This window comes from Eutrigla gurnardus (genome assembly GCF_963514095.1).
Source record: "Eutrigla gurnardus genome assembly, chromosome: 2".
Classification (NCBI taxonomy): Eukaryota; Metazoa; Chordata; class Actinopteri; order Perciformes; family Triglidae; genus Eutrigla; species Eutrigla gurnardus.
In genome coordinates this window covers 15,565,447-15,580,002 of record NC_139916.1, presented here as the reverse complement: position 1 = coordinate 15,580,002, position 14,556 = coordinate 15,565,447, and the positions used below count along the sequence as shown (strand labels likewise).

The 14,556-nt window shown below is 44.7% G+C and overlaps 1 protein-coding gene across 2 annotated transcripts in view; it reads left to right on the top strand.

The window, feature by feature from the left end:
* The window catches only part of plxna1b (plexin A1b), a 174,228-nt gene that overhangs the window by 134,216 nt on the left and 25,456 nt on the right, over positions 1-14,556 (top strand). For both annotated transcript variants that reach the window (XM_084038176.1, XM_084038175.1), the window contains exons 13-17: positions 4,592-4,743; positions 7,624-7,747; positions 7,886-8,022; positions 11,022-11,189; positions 13,663-13,756. In XM_084038176.1, coding sequence (XP_083894302.1) covers positions 4,592-4,743; positions 7,624-7,747; positions 7,886-8,022; positions 11,022-11,189; positions 13,663-13,756 — 675 coding nt within the window. The remainder of the gene's footprint in view (positions 1-4,591; positions 4,744-7,623; positions 7,748-7,885; positions 8,023-11,021; positions 11,190-13,662; positions 13,757-14,556) is intronic.

The window sequence follows — 14,556 nt, the reverse complement described above, 5'->3', positions numbered from 1 at the left end:
ACGGGTTCCTCTCTCTGAATGCATAATGGAGATATTGGATAATTGGGGCACTGGCACATAGATAAATCCATTCGCTAATGCTTGCTCTCTCTCTCTCTTCTTGCTCGCCTCAGTTATCTCTTGCGTACAAGCGTACAGAGGCAATTGGGTTTTGTGTGTGTGTGTGTGTGAGAGAGATGGGGGGTATGAAGGTTTGGGGGGGTGAGTGTGCATGCATGTGCTCCTGCATGCATATTGAGGGGTAAATCCTTGCTTCGGGGCAAGATGTTGGTGACAATCAAAAAGCAGGTGTAGAAGGGCTTCAGGACAACAGGAGGAGAAAAATACTGCAGGTTTGAGAACAGAAAAGAAGAAGAAGAGAGAGACACTGTCGGGGACGTGGCTCAGCCTCACCTCTCTTCTCCACCTTTGACATTTAGTGTGACATTTAATGCCAAAAGAACATCCACAGGCGACAAAGAAAAAAATCTCTCCGTTTTCTTCTGCCATTTCATCCTTTAGTTCTCCCAAAGAGCATCACATCCACCACACCAAATTGACAATTACTCCACTCCTCACCATCTGTTTGGTTAAATCCCTCTTTCCCCCAAAAAAAATTAATCTATTTGGTTTATTCTGCTGTGTTTTTTTTCATGTTTGCAGCTGCTGTGTGGCCATTAGCTAGCCGCTGTTCCACCAAACACACAACATACAGAAACATTTTATACACACGGCTATCCAGAGCTTTCAGAGCTTCAGAGTTGAACCCATTTAGTGTAATTTCCAAGTGTGATATTGCCCATTTGACGTTGCTCAATAGTGTGCAGTTCGGTACCGTTCCACTAATGACTCTGGCACCTAACCACTTTTTTTCCAAAAACGGCAATTGATGTTTTAGGCTCTGAATGATTGGTTTTAGACCAAGAATGTTTTAGACCAAGAATGTTTCTGTTAGGCTGTTAAAGTGCTATTTTTATTGTGCCTCATATTTTCTCCCTCTGCACTGACATTGTGCACCAAGATTAATTAGTTCTCCTTTTACAACAAGCAAACACACATTGTGTGTGTGTGTGTGTGTGTGTGTGTGTGTGTGTGTGTGTGTGTGTGTGTGTGTGTGTGTGTGTGTGTGTGTGTGTGTGTGTGTGTGTGTGTGTGTGTGTGTGTGAGAAAGCCTACACAAAAACAAAAACACCCGCTCCCACAGGCTAACACACAGCTATGATTAGATGTAATATGTTTAAAATCAGAGATAAAAATAGGCTACAACTTACAATGCATGGCTTGTATGTTATTCACAAAATCCTGTTCACAGTTACATGGATAGTGACACACACACACACACACACACCCACACACACACACACACACACACACACACACTGTCTGGCGCTGCCTCCCAGTGTACTGCAGCAGTGTCCTAGTAGTGGCCTTGGATGCTGCGTGGCCCTCCATCATCCATCATCTCCTGCCTGCCTTCTCCTACGGGACAAGAAGAGCATTACAGCTAGCCCTCAGAAACCAATTAAAACAACACAGGCTATGCCTGTGTGTGTGTGTGTGGGTGTGTGTGTGTGTGTGTGGGTGTGGGTGTGTGAGGGTGGGATGGATTTTCATTTTTCCATGTTTAAGCATATGGCTCACTTTTGCTTCTTTAAGAAAGTGAAAAGAGTGTGTTTTGCATGTTCTGAGATCTGTTATTGGTGGCCTCGTGTCAGCGTGTGTGTCGTTCCGGTTTCACAGCTTGGGTACTTGTGAAGGCCAATGATTTCTCCCTCATGTGTTAAGCTGCAATACTGGCCTTTGCCAAGCTTCTTCATTCCTCCCTACCTCTAATTTCTTGTGACTTTCTTTTCTTCCGTCCCTCGTGTCCTCTTTCCCAGTTTTAACCAATTTTTCCTTTATCAAGCCCTCGTTTCCTTCTTCCCCTTGCCTTTCCCATCGTCCATCATCTATCCTGTCATTCTATCATCTTCCCCTCTTCCTTCATGCTTATGTCAGCCAGCATCGAGAGAGATGTCTTCCACTTTAGAGGCTTGTATTGATCAGGCCTCTGTGTTTTAGAGCTAAACCGTAAGCAAACAATTAAACAAGCCAGTGCCAATAAACATTTGCACTTATTATTCATTGAGGTAATATTACAACTGGATAATATTCTGTCTAAATCTTATTATCTAAACATGCTCTCCAAGTTCAGTTACAGTAATCTCGGTTTTGTTCTATGTTTGAAGGATTTTCATCTTCAGTCGTATCATGTTTCACTTGTACTCATTAACATTTAGTGGCAAAGGTTCTATATCATCCCTGTCATCACTAACTTAATTAGCTCCACCGGTTTGTTTGTGACTTTTAGTCTTCAGAAACTTTGGCCACGTTCAAATCCTCTCTCTCCCTCTGTGTCCTCTGCTTCCCCTCTTCCTCCTCCTGCTCTTCCTGTAACTAGCAGATGCTATCTATGTACCGCCGCTTGGTCGGCGACAATAGGCCTCACACAAAGCCTCCGACACAACGGGACAAGCTGGAGATGAAGGGGGGAAAAGGGAATGTGAATGGTGTGGAGCGCCGCGACGGCCAGAGGAGAATAGAGCCAGTGTTTAGGCTGGTGGCTTTATCAAAAAGGGCTTTTTGTTTGTGTTGTCGTGTTGTGGATGTAACAACGTGTGTGTGTGTGTGTGTGTGTTTTGATAAGCCAGTGCTTATAGAGAGAGAGATTTGATTACCATATCTGAAGATTCTGAGGAGTGCACTACTGCGTGCCGCTCACTCTTTTGTCTCCAGTTAAAATCTATGCATTCAGGCTCATTGTCAAAGAGACAGACAGTGAATTAAAAAAGACACAAGTCCGGGGAGGAAGAGGGAATGGGCGAGGGAAGGAGGGGGGATGTTCATCAGAAGCCGAGCCGCTGCAAGATGGGAAACGCTCCTTAATTGTATCACTGTGGCATTTCAGTCGTGGCCTTGCATGACACCGGGCTTTGTTCCTTTTGTGTGTTTCTGTTAGTGGAGTCCTGAACACCTGTGGCTTTTACTGGCCCGCCACCTTTTCTATAATGAGTTAGACTGGGGCTCATTGTCAGGTAGCAGGTGAAGAAACAGAGCTGTTGAGAGACTGGATCGTAAGACAGTAGATGCCCTCAAATACATTTTTCCATTTCTGAGGCAAATTCACTTGCAGAGAGGTTAATAATTAGTAGTAATAATAATAATAATAATAATAATAGTAATAATAAGAGAAACAAAATAAACAAAAAGAGCACAAGTTAACTAAAATGCTTTTTATAATCATAATGTTTTGTTTGAACAGTAAATATTAAGTTTACATGCTTGAAGGCCAAGTCAACCATCGGCTTGTTTTATCTCAAATCTACTGTACAGACTATTAACATATTTCCTAAAATATCAAACCGTAAGTTTTAGCAAAAGTGTATTCATCATCCCTGTTTTAACCTGCTCCACACTCGAGTGTTCTCATGTCTTTTTAAAGTTGAAACAGACGGATGTATTACTCTAAAAGACATCATTATTTATAAGCTGAATTTTTAAATCAATTCATTTCACTGGAATTGCTGCCGTTAGTAGATTTGCCAACAGGGGGGCCGTGTCAATTTTCATGGTGCTTTGGCTGTGAGTTCAACTCAGGCCAAGTGTGACGACTTAACCAAGTAGTCACTATGTCACAGAGATGGCAGCATAACCAATTTTGCAACGGTGCACAGCTGAACTTTGCTTTATGAACCAGAACTGTTGCTGGTTTTAAAAATACACATGCGGCTTCTGTAACTCAGCCCTCTCTCTCTCCACTTATGTGTGTTTGTCCATGTCTGTGTAGACTTTCATGTGCTATCTATCAACTCCTACTGTTTCTACACAAAACCGGAAATAATACTTGGATGCCTTCAGCTTCATCTTCATAAGGGAGATGTCTGACTAATGGCAGCTTAATCTGTGATCCATTCTATTCTCCCTTTGTGGCATGCCAGGTCACCTTAGGTGACCTTACCCACACCCCCACGCCACGATCCCCACCTTCCACCAGCTTCTCCTCCCCCTTCACCCTCCTCCCACCCCGCTGCGACAATTTACCCCACTCCAACCAGGTTCTAATCCAATTAGCTTTAGCCCCAATTATGCTAGTAATGACTGATTACCGAAGGGGCCATTGTCTGCGTCTTGGGCTGGATGAATGGGGCCGTGATTAGCGACTGGGCTAGCCGCGGGTAGCCATTAGTACCTCCGTGCACCTTTCGCAGACCTCTAGGGGAAAGTCAGGGAGCAGAGGTCGCTGTGTGCGGTAATTGTGTTCAGTAGATTAATCGCCACAAGGTTAAATGAGAGATGGAAGCGGGGGCTTGATGGGTGGGTCCAGGTTAAGTGTGTGAGTTGGCAGCTTGTGAATGTTTGACTGAGTTGAGGTGGAGTTAATGGATCTGAGGTCATTATTCATCTCACATAATGAGGTCACAACTTAAGTATGTGATTCATTGAGAATTTGGAGATGACAATGATGACTTCAGTGAACCGTTATTCACGCTGACACACAAAAATGTTTAAAATTGATCGTCCCTTATGTTGCTCTGGCTAACATATGTCCTCCCTCATCTGCTCTTCCAACCAGTTGACACCGGAGACGGGGCCCCGGCAGGGAGGGACCATGCTGACCATCATGGGCGAGAACCTGGGTCTGCAGTTCAAAGACATCCAAAGCGGAGTCCGCATCGGCAAGGTGGCCTGCAACCCCCAGGAGGACCAGTACATCAGCGCCGAGCAGTACGTCGACACCGTCTGCACTCTCAGGCTCATTGTTTCTCTCTACTCCCATGCTCGTCTTTGTCCAATATTGATGTGACGACTGAGTGCTAGGCACAACACAGAGACTCTCTCAGCCCTCTTTTAGTGACAAAAACCTCCATTGATTAAACAGCACGTTCCTCTTTCAAACAAAACCAATTCCTTGCAAGCAGGCTCCCGCTATGTGTTTGGTAGCGCTATTCTTTGTACAGATGCAGTCCTCGCAAATCTCACAGTAGCTGTGTTTACACGGAACCTTTTGTATCACTAATAATTAGAATAATAGCTCAATCAGAATTGTATTACCTCCTGTAACCAGCAATTAATTTGGCAGATTCTGGGAGAAATGTAATGACATTTGAAGTGGGTGGTATCATCTAAAAACTCTTCCAAAGATGAAAGCTTGTCATGCGAATGGTCCCACTGATTAAATGATTATGTTTTCTGGGAAACTCTGATTCACGGCCGGTACTGCAGATGTACTAGTTCATTCTGAGGACAGTATTATTCGTGCAACAGCAGTAAACAATAATACCTTCCTGTTCTTTCTTGAGCTCTCGGTTCAGTCTGTTGGACATGACTGAACTCTTTGTTTGAACTGTAAACAGGCTGCCTCATTGCTATAATGTTCTCAAGTAACATCATGGGAATCATTAATTAGATTTCATCCAGAATCAAGAGAAAAAAAAGAAATACATTTTAACCACAGCCAGTGTGACGCCGGCATTATAACAACCCAGAAAGATCTGGGCCTTCAATGAGAGTACACGATGAGTCACGCTCTCTAATTTATGTTGAATTCATCCAGAATCAGAGGAAAATATAATTTAGGACGAAGAAACATCGGGGACGCTCGTCACAGCTGGAGCTGTCCTCAATATTCTATTTCAAACTATGTAGCTGTCATTTGTACACAAATGCTCCATTTGCAGAGTTTTGCAGCACAGTCCCAGTAGGTTTAGTTTCCGTCGCTAAGACGGAGACGGAGGAATGTGACTTTGATGATTCGACAGCCAGGACAAAAGAATGCCGTGCAGCGATGACAGGTGTAGAAACATGGCGGTGACATGTCAGCCCTGGTACTTCTGTATTCACGCAGAACACACTATGGTTGTACCCGCCTGTGTAGACGTGGAGTACCATGTGAGGCGATACCGCGTTGTAACTTCGTCTTCACCGCGCGTTCATCTTGCCTAGCTGTCAAACATCCAAAACCACCGAGGTGTCTACATTTAACCCCGGCAACCTCGTAACGCAGCACTGGCCAGTTGCCATAGCACCCACAGGAGGAGAAGAAGGAGGGCGCGGCTGGTAGCGAGGCTGTCATGCTAATTAAAAGTGATGTTAGCCATACGGCGTCGTTAGCGGCCCCCGAGATACTCTCCTCTTCTCGTCATCCGACCCGAGCAGATCTGCAGCGCAGACAGAGAAAAGGGTCACAGGACTGACAGTACAGGTCAAAGGTCAGCTGGTGGAGAGGAGGGAGAGAAGGAGGCGCAAAATGTAGACACATATGTTCTCGCTCTGGCAGTCTCTTCCTCGCTGCCAGCACTTGTACTTCATAGAGCCCGTTTTTGTGACTGGAGTGTATTGAATTGCCAAAAAATATGTGCAGCACGTCTGGCCCATTTAGTATTAGTAGGCTTGTCATACACATCATTGAATATTCACGAGATGGATTTGATTCCACATTGAAAAAAGTAAATTATTGTCAGTAGCGAGGAGAAACAGAATCTTTTTTTTATTGCCTTATTAGTAGTTTCTGTGTGACAGTTTGGCACATGTTTAATTCTTTACCGTCATATTCCACCTCAGTAATTTGATTGAGGGAGGTATAATTTACAATGTTGTCGTCCTTACAAATGCGCCGTGCACTTTCTGTCTTTCTAACCGCGTAATAACAGCTCAATGTGGCCACCTGTCATCTGTGCCGTAATGAGCCAAGTGAAGCCGCAGTTTTCTAACTGAGAGCTGTCCAGCATTTTAATGACGGCCCCCTGTCATAGTGGGAGACCCGGGAATAAATGAAAGGGGAAATAAAAACAATGGAAACGCATAGCACGGGAATGTGAAACCGTATTGTAGCAGCGGTTGCCATGGCCACCTGCGGGGATGATGGAAGCTGGAGAGTTAATAACTCATCTCAGGGAGGGAGGGAGGCTGAGGAGATGTGTAGGATATGAGCCCGTTCAATTAATCAGCCTCTCCCACTTTAACCCCCTCTCTTTCTCTCCCTCCTCCCTCTCTCCTCTGCACTATCGCCCTTTCTCTCTGTCTTATTCCTTCGCTCTGGCTAATTAACAGTCAAGTGTGTCTGCAGTGTGTGAAACATGAAGCGTGTGTGTGTGTGTGTGTGTGTGTGTGTGTGTGTGTGTGTGTGTGTGTGTGTGTGTGTGTGTGTGTGTGTGTGTGTGTGTGTGTGTGTGTGTGTGTGTGTGTGTGTGTGTGTTCTCCCCGTGGGCTACATTGCCACTACTCCCCTCATTCAATCATTTCTCCAGTGGATTTTCATTTGGCCAGCCAGCACCCAGGGCCAAATACGAAGCTTATGCTTCTACAGTATGCACTAATGCAGACACACACACACACACACACACCTACCTGCACACACCTGTCTTTGCACTGCAGATTTCCACTAATAGAACATGAATGAATGAAATAGAAATAAAATGAATGAGGCTTCAGTTTATTCTGAACTATGGGGATTTTTTTCCGAGTTTCTTCTTCACTTCACCCTTTTTTGGCTGAGCGTCCTTCATCGATCTCACTACCAAGCAAACACTGAAAAGAAAGCCTTGCATGCATGCATTTGTAAGTGATAGTAGAACTCACCTCTCCGCCTGCGTTTCCCTTTTTCAGGATCGTGTGCCGGCTGAATGATGCGACAGGTTACAGGGTGCAGGAGGCTCAGGTGGAAGTGTGTGTTAGGGACTGCATTCATCCCGACTACAAAGCAGTCTCCAGCAAGGCCTTCACCTTTGTGGTAAGTTTGTGTGTTTTAAGAGCTTTGCTGCAGTTAAAGCTAAGACAACGTTTTTGTGTTTTCCATATTTGACAAATCGCATTTGAAGTCCAGCAGTCATGATTGATCCACCTGTCCTCTGGCTGTGTCCCTCCTCAGTCTCCGTACTTTACCCGTGTCCTCCCCTCCACTGGGCCGCTGTCCGGGGGAACAACGATCACCATTGAAGGCAGTCATCTCAACGCAGGCAGTGGCGTAGCTGTGAAGATTGGACTTCACCCCTGTCGCTTTGAGAGGTGAGTAAATCGAATTGACGGTTTGTTTTGTTTGCTCATAGTTGATAACAAACGCAATGTTATGGGTCTTTTACAAGATATATACAATTAGCTGTTAAATTGCGGGTTTTAGTACGCACTGCAAAGGTTTATGGCTCACACTGATGTGATGTGATAGTTAAAGTCCTACTTATGAATACATCTAGGACCATAAAAATATTATTCTGGCATCCAATACTTCTGTCTTGGAATTCATATACAGAAGTATTGCCGGATAAAAGTCTTTGCGGTACCAATACAGTGATATATGATAGAGTACTACTTTTGATAGGTTTGTTTTCTACTTCATTCCATACCCGGAAAGTGAAGTATTCAGTTGCATAACAGTTTCAATCCTACTTAGTACTGAGTTATATCTGGTGTAATATTCCTCTGTGGCTTCACCGGCCTGGTCGCTGCCTTTGATTTGCAAAAAAAAGGCTGCCGACAAGAGGATGACCCACAGTACTGTGAGTCACAGCAAATCGTGAGAATGACAGTGTAGTCTCTCGCTGGAAAGCTGATATCATTGTGGAGATTTGCTGTGAATGACTTAAGTGCATGGCCCACATTTTGTCAGAGATATGACTATAATTTGGAAGGAATGATATGGAGTTGCTGGTAATTGGTAACTCGCATTTTTCCTGCTTTGAACTCCTGTTTGAAATAAGTTTTTTTTTTTTTCCCTTTTGTTAGTTTTTTAGAATAATCTCCCACCATTATCTTACATTGTCACACGCTCTGTAAAAGATTGTGCCAGGATTTCAAGAAGAGGAGACAAAGATCCCAATTTGATATGACTCTAATTCCTCGAGCCAAGAACTCCATTGTTTCTTTGAGTCTCTTCTTGGCAAAGTGACAGGGAACCGAGCTCCGGACGAAATCCTCTCATGTGTGGTGTCTGGCAGAGATAGCAGAGAAAGATTGTCAATGAACTAAAACAGGCACCTGTCTACTGAAAGTAATTTCCAGAACGAGTCCTAACTTGAAGGCAACTATCGGAGAACATGTTTATATTCCTATTTTACACTTTCTTCTATTTTCTTCAGAGTTTTTCTTGTTTCTTTTCTTTTAAAAAAAATAAATAAAAATTCTCTGCATCACTGGTGTGTTTATCATAGTGGTTACCTGCTCTCAGGCAACAAGTGACAGGTTAAACTAATGAGCTTGGACCTCTCAAGTTCTTTTTTATATCATATCAAAAGAAGAAGTAAAGGCCAATTTAAAGCTCTGACGCACACCCTAAGAAAAGGTGAAAATAATAGTCTTGGCCTTTCATTCACAGAGCAGCAATAACCTTTATGGCCAAAGTAATGAACTGGTTGAGTCCATCTCTTTAATGTGTCTTTGTATTCAATGGTGCCTCCGCTTTAATCAAAATCTATTTACCCCAAGTCACTCATCCTCTTATCTCCGTCGGCGAATCCATTCCTTTCCTTCTCTTTTCTCCCTTCCTCGATCCCCTCTTGGCTTCCCTTTTGTGTGGCCGCAACCTTGTCAAAAAATACGTCCGCTGCGCCACATGCTCTCTCGGCGGTGACGGTGTTGTGGAAATGGTTGCCATGGAAACGCAGCACCAGTGGAATGTGGAAAACCATTTTTTTTTTTATTATTAGTATTTTTATCCTTCCTTCTTTCCCTTATATCTTCAATCCCTCTTTGGTCCCCAAAACCTCCTGGGAGACGGCAGGGATGTGTCCGAGAAAGAAGCCCCATCCCCCTGCTTTTTCTTTTATTTCTTTTTTTTCTTTTTTGCATTCTTTCGAATTTTCACTCAGTATCCAAACCCTACCCCACTGCAAGCCGCGGGGATAAAAAAAAAAAAATGTTCTCACTCTTTCATCTTCTCCATCATCTTCCGTCTTTCTGCGGATTTCACTTTCGCAGTAGATAACGGGGGAGGATTTTGTATGGATCAACTTGTTCTACTCGTGTTCAAAATTTCACACCGCGCCGCCTGCCATCACGCCTGCACAATGCACGCGTACCATGTACTCACACTGGCGGTGCACTGTGGGATGTTAGCAGTCGACAACTGACACAAAAGACATACTTACACAATGTTAATCTTTTACCTGCACTCCGCATTCATATGCAAATTCAGACTTCCACACAATCGGAGCGCACCTGTTCGACACACTGATTACACACACACACATGCTGTCTTAAGGTAGCCATCCTCCCGACGCTCGGCCAGCGAGGGGGGGGGGGGTTAGCCACTGGAGTGGAGAACAAAGTTTCTGGCAGTGGCACAAAGTTTCCCAGCAGGTCACAGCTGGCTGCCTGTCTGCTCGGGAGGGAGGTACATCACACAGAGAGATGACCAGCCTGATCTGCCACTTCAGATCTATCAGCCAGAGAACGGGCAGGAGGGAGAGAGAGACCGACACAGAGAGAGAGAGAGGGAGAGGGAGAGAGAGAGAGAGAGAGAGAGAGAGAGAGAGAGACCGACACAGAGAGAGAGAGAGAGACTGACACAGAGAGAGAGAGGGAGAGAGAGAGAGAGCTTTGAAGTAGAGCACTGTGATTCAGGGGTGATGAAACTACGCCTGGACAGACTGAAAGATGGCGGCCTTGTGGATCGGTGATGGTGTCACATACTTATGTGTGTGTGTGTGTGTGTGTGTGTGTGTGTGTGTGTGCGTGTGCGAGTCTGTGTGTGTGTGTGTGTGTGTGTGCGAGTGTGTGTGTGTGTGCGTGCCCTTTTTTGCCTCATCTGATTAATAATTTATGACTTATTTAACAGATGAAGTAGGAGTTTTTTCCCTGTACACTTTTATTCTATGTGTCAGCAGTCAGCTCCCAAATACTCAAAATCCTTTTTCTTGTGTAGGTCCTTGGCGGACCCAGTCCGCTTCAAGAGAGACCATCAGCAACCTTTTGTATGTAACATCTCTCTCTCTCTCTCTCTCTCTCTCTCTCTCTCTCTCTCTCTCTCTCTCTCTCTCCCCCCTCACTGCGTCCGTCTCCTGCTCGTCCAGGCGGAGCAACAAGGAGATAGTGTGCGTGACCCCGGCGGGGCAAACCGCAGGCACCACCCCGGTCATGGTGGACATCAACGCTGCCGAGCTGAGGAACCCAGAGGTCAAGTTCAACTACTCCGACGATCCCACCATCCTCAAGATCGAGCCTGACTGGAGCATAGCCAGGTGAGCCTTCCTTCAGCTTGGCTTCATGCAGCAAACATGAGCCCTTTGTATGAACATGGAGGATTTTCTATGTTGCTGCCTGATTGATTAATGCCCATCATCGCAGGTGCATACCAATTTTGAAAGTAATTCACACTGAATAATAAAACTGAGGAAAGTTTGGAATACTTGGCATAATTGGAATGTTTTGTTTTAAGTTCTCCTGCACCATATAGCTAATAATTCCATCAGCTATCATTGTATAATGTCATGCGATTATTTCATTATCTATAATTCACATCAACAGTGCTTGATCTACCATTCTGCTTGATGTACTTCTATAGGACAGATACAAATGCGTCAATACATTATTAATTCGCTTTCCATTAATGTGTTTTTTTTTTTTTTTCAAGGAGCATAGTCAACTAACCTGAAATATAAACTCTGTAAAATGTATTTTTCTGCTAGCGAACTCCCCGACTGGGTCCCGAAACATTCTTCTCCATTTTCACGTCGGTTTGCCTTTCAAAGGCATATTATTTATTCTGTTTATCTTTATGTTCAAAAGTAAATCTTTGCGAGCAGGAACAGCAGTAAAGGAGGCTCCCGAAGCACTGCTACGGTTGATGAGTTGCAGCACAGATGTATCTGTAAATATTACTTGACTTATTGAAATGAGACTACATAGCCACAGGAAGATCCTTGTGCAAACACAATCTGTGTTGCGGAGGGGGGAAAAACTTTGAGCTTCTAAGTGCTAATGGGCTCACGAGCATGACCTAGAAACTCCTCTTCTCCTCGGCTCAGAAATAAAGCCAGCGCACAAACATCCACCGGTGACTGTTGGTTTACTTCAAAAGTATCGTTCCGGGATCATGTCATGCGTTATTTTTACAGTGTGTGTTTTTGTTGCATTTACTTGAAACTCCCAAATACAGGCTGGGGTTCAAATAGTGGAAGAATCCAACAAAAAAGCCAGGGATGTAGTCGATATGGAAAGTAAAAACTACTTGCACAAGCTATGCTTTGCATTAGAGCAGCTCTGGCTTGTATATAGTATATTCCAGGTTTATTTGGGAGCCCCACCTCTTAGGATGGCTCACATTAGATTTTTCCACTGGACACATTGTGTTCAGACTGTGTAACAATGCACTTCTGCATCGTGGCGGGGGGTTGAGGTGAAAATGGGAGCTGCGTTTAAAACTCTGCAGGGAGACAAAAAAAAAAAAAAATCTCTCATCACGCAAAAGAGGTGTGAGCGGATGAGAAGTCTCATTTGGAATGGGGATGAATAAAACCGTTGAGGCAAGTGGATGTGGAGAATGAAAGTGTCGGCTCCTTGCCTCGGAGGGAAATAATCTCGACGCTTGGCTTGTGTTTGGACGTTTTTCGCTCAGTGCTCCCAGAGGAGGAGGTGCACGGTTTTCCAGGCAAATCGCGCTTTTATTCACCAAGCTGTTTTGTCGCCGTGTCCCCTTCGGTGACCCTTTTTGCCCGGCGCGCTTTCAAACAGCGCCGAGCCTCTGAAACACAAATCTGACACGACTCAGACCCCCCTCTCTTCAGGAACGGGTTCTCGGGGGAACGACATCCACCTGTGGCACTGCGGAGATTGCGTGACACTCCACCTTGTTTACACAGCGTAGTGCACTCCAGTATAATGTGGTTGATACTCTTAGAGAGGAGTTTTCTTGAACACATCTTTTTGGGTCATTACCTGTATGAAACCTCGCAATATACCAGCCGGTGTATCAGTTGCTTTATTTTTTTTGTCTGTGGTGCCAGTTGTGACTCACGGTGGCACAAGGCTTCAAGCCTCGCCTTACCCCGCTACACTTTTTAAGTTGTATGCTAACTTATTTAGCCGCTGTCGGAACACCTCACATCAGCTAAAGTTCAGCCTCTCGGGCCAGCAGAGGCTGTCAAGAAGGCAGCGTGGGGGGAATAGGACTCTCACCCATATTACCCATGTCTCGACTGGTCAGCATCATCAAAGACCCCCGGATAGGTCACAGGTGTAAAGGTTACAGGAGATGTCGGGATCGCTGACAGTGGTGCAGCCGCTGAGTGTATCTCATGTTGAGAAAATACAACTTTAATATGTTCAAAAGCCGACGATCTCCTCTGGCTTGTGAGAGGTGCAGAGGAGGAGGCCGAACGCTCGGGCTCTCTGGAATACTCCAGTAGTAATGCTACACGTTGGCTTATTCTTCCCTCCAGCCTCCATATCGGTTTAAAGCAGCTTTTAACATTCATGCAAGGGCTTTAGCGTTACTATCATTACTTGGAAATGGACTTCCATGAATAAGCAGGCTATAGCAGAAGCACTAGAACTAGAATAGTGTATGCACTGGGACATTGCAAGACAAAAAACAGCACAGCAGGAGATCCATGAATGCGTGACACACACACGTACACGTAGTATTGTTTTCAGTTCTCCAGTAATCTTGTTTAATTGAGTTTGTCCTAATAAGTGTTGTCATTTCTTCTTCAGTGGAGGGACCATGTTAACCATCATTGGAACCAACCTGGCCACCATCAAGGAGCCCCGAATGAGAGCCAAGTATGGAGCTGCCAAGTCAGAGAACGTAAGTGGTCTGATCCAGACACCCTTTTTATTGACAAAACAAAAGAAAAGGCAACGACTCAACTCGGCAAGTGAGACGGAGTGAGACCAATATAGACACACAGGTGTGTGTCTCGCTCTCTTCCTGTCTCTCTGCTGTCTCCCTCTCTGTGGAAAGAAAAGACCTTTTCAGACGATGCACACACTCCCGGGACTCAGACGCAGACGCACACACCTGACCCGTCGGTCAACCAGCCAAGGGCCCATTTTCTGTTTGTTTTTGATGTTGAATTTCCTTTTAGCAGTTTAACCTTTGAAATGTCAACCAGCAATAAAGCGGCTCTGGCAAATCCCCCTCTCTTCACCTAGCACCACGGGGCTTAGCTAACCTTTCTCCCCCTCCTGGCGGAAAGTAAAAATATCCCCTTTTTTTTCCTTTTTGTTGCTTTGTCCCCCTTTCTGCAGTCATTTAATTCTTCGTTGTTAATGTTTCTGTTGACCTATGAACACTCTTTTTGTTCCCTGCCTTTTCATACACCCTTTGTGTACGGAGGTGTTAGCATGTGACATATAGAACATAATAAAAGGCTGTAACAATAGTTTCACAAACTATTCAACGATCTCTTTAGCCATGCTGCGTTATTGTTAAGAGCTTCTGGCTGACCTCTCCTGTTTCTCCACGAGTCATTATGGTCTAATTTGTTCTTCGCTGACTGATTTAAGTGTCGAACCCCACAGGGGATTACTAGATGATATCAACACTGATTACAACACTGATGTTGATAAGCCGGCTTCTTCCTCATTATGTAATTCCGGAGATAT